The sequence below is a fragment of the Lathyrus oleraceus genome, chromosome 3 (assembly GCF_024323335.1).
Source record: "Lathyrus oleraceus cultivar Zhongwan6 chromosome 3, CAAS_Psat_ZW6_1.0, whole genome shotgun sequence".
Lineage (NCBI taxonomy): Eukaryota > Viridiplantae > Streptophyta > Magnoliopsida > Fabales > Fabaceae > Lathyrus > Lathyrus oleraceus.
Genome location: NC_066581.1, coordinates 32,083,982 through 32,085,322, shown reverse-complemented (window position 1 = coordinate 32,085,322; position 1,341 = coordinate 32,083,982). Strand labels below are relative to the sequence as shown.

The 1,341-nt window shown below is 39.4% G+C and overlaps 1 protein-coding gene across 1 annotated transcript; it reads left to right on the top strand.

Moving 5' to 3' along the window:
- The first annotated feature begins 235 nt into the window (after nt 1–235).
- Nucleotides 236–1,033, top strand: LOC127129500 (uncharacterized). Its single transcript, XM_051058669.1, has one exon. The coding sequence runs from the start codon at nt 236–238 to the stop codon at nt 1,031–1,033; it is 798 nt and encodes a 265-aa protein (XP_050914626.1).
- Nucleotides 1,034–1,341: the final 308 nt, after the last annotated feature.

The window sequence follows — 1,341 nt, the reverse complement described above, 5'->3', positions numbered from 1 at the left end:
TGCCCAAACATACCAACAACTGTCAGCGCAGATGGGACGCATAGCAGATTTCCTAGGCGCCCCTCAGTCCTCTGTTCGACACAGACCAAACCAAGTTATAATCCAGGAAGAAGAACCAACAATAAATCAGGTTTGACCACCTAGACAAGCGTCTGACGAAAGGGTCATGGGGGAAAGATTAGAATAACAGCCAGTTCGACAGGAAATCCCTGAAGAACAACCTAGGAGAGTCATGATGGTTAATAGAGACCAGGATGCAGACGAAGTAATTCATAGGGTTAGGCAAGAAAACATGATGGAAAATAACATAACTACTATGATAGAGAGAATCATAGCCCAGAATGGTCTGAATACAGGACTTCGACGGCCAAATTATGCCTCTCCTTTATCAGAATACGCCTTACAAACTGAATTACCAAGGGGTTGTAAAATCCCTAAGTTCACCAAATTTTCAGGGGACACTAGTGAATCCACTATAGAACACATAGCCAGATACATGACTGAGGCAGGGGATTTGGCGAACAGTGAGAATCTAAGAATGAAATATTTCCCCAGTTCTTTAACGAAGAATGCCTTCACGTGGTTTACAACTTTGCCACCAAATTCCATAGATACTTGGCCTCATTTGGAGAGATTATTTCATGAACAATTCTACATGGGCCAAACTAAGATAAGTCTTAAGGAATTAGCCAGTATCAAAAGAAAATTCACTGAACCTATAGATGATTATCTAAATAGGTTCCGTTTGTTGAAATCTAGATGCTTTACAGTAGTGCCTAAACATGAATTGGTCGAAATGGCCGCTAGAGGGTTAGACTATTCCATTAGGAAAAAGTTAGACACCCAGTATCAAAGAGATATGGCCCAATTAGCAGACAGGGTTCGACAGGTCGAACGTTTAAAAGCTGAAAAGGCCAGAGCGAATAAGAATTATAAGAAAGAAAGGGTTGCTTATGTCGAACTCGAAGATGAGGAGTTTGAAATCTCTAATGACCCTTATGGTCTTGAGGAATTCGAAGTAGATTTGGCTTAATTAAAAGAAGCACCACCTTATGCCTGTAAATTACTTACACCTTCGAATGACAGGAACCCTGTCGAAACTGAAAAGAATGATATATTTCTTAAAAAGACTTACACATTTGATGTTACCAAATATGATGAAATCTTCAATTTTTTAGTAAAAGATGGCCAAATGATAGTGCCTCATAATACCAAAATTCCTCCGTTAGAACAACGGAAGAAAAAAGGCTTCTGTAAATATCACAATTTTTTAGGCCATAAAACCTCACAATGCTTTCTTTTCAGGGATCTTATTCAGAATGCAATAAAGGATGGCCGCCT

Coding starts and splice junctions, on each gene's coding strand:
- LOC127129500 (XM_051058669.1), top strand. CDS start 236: ATGGTTAATAGAGACCAGGATGCAGACGAAGTAATTCATAGGGTTAGG.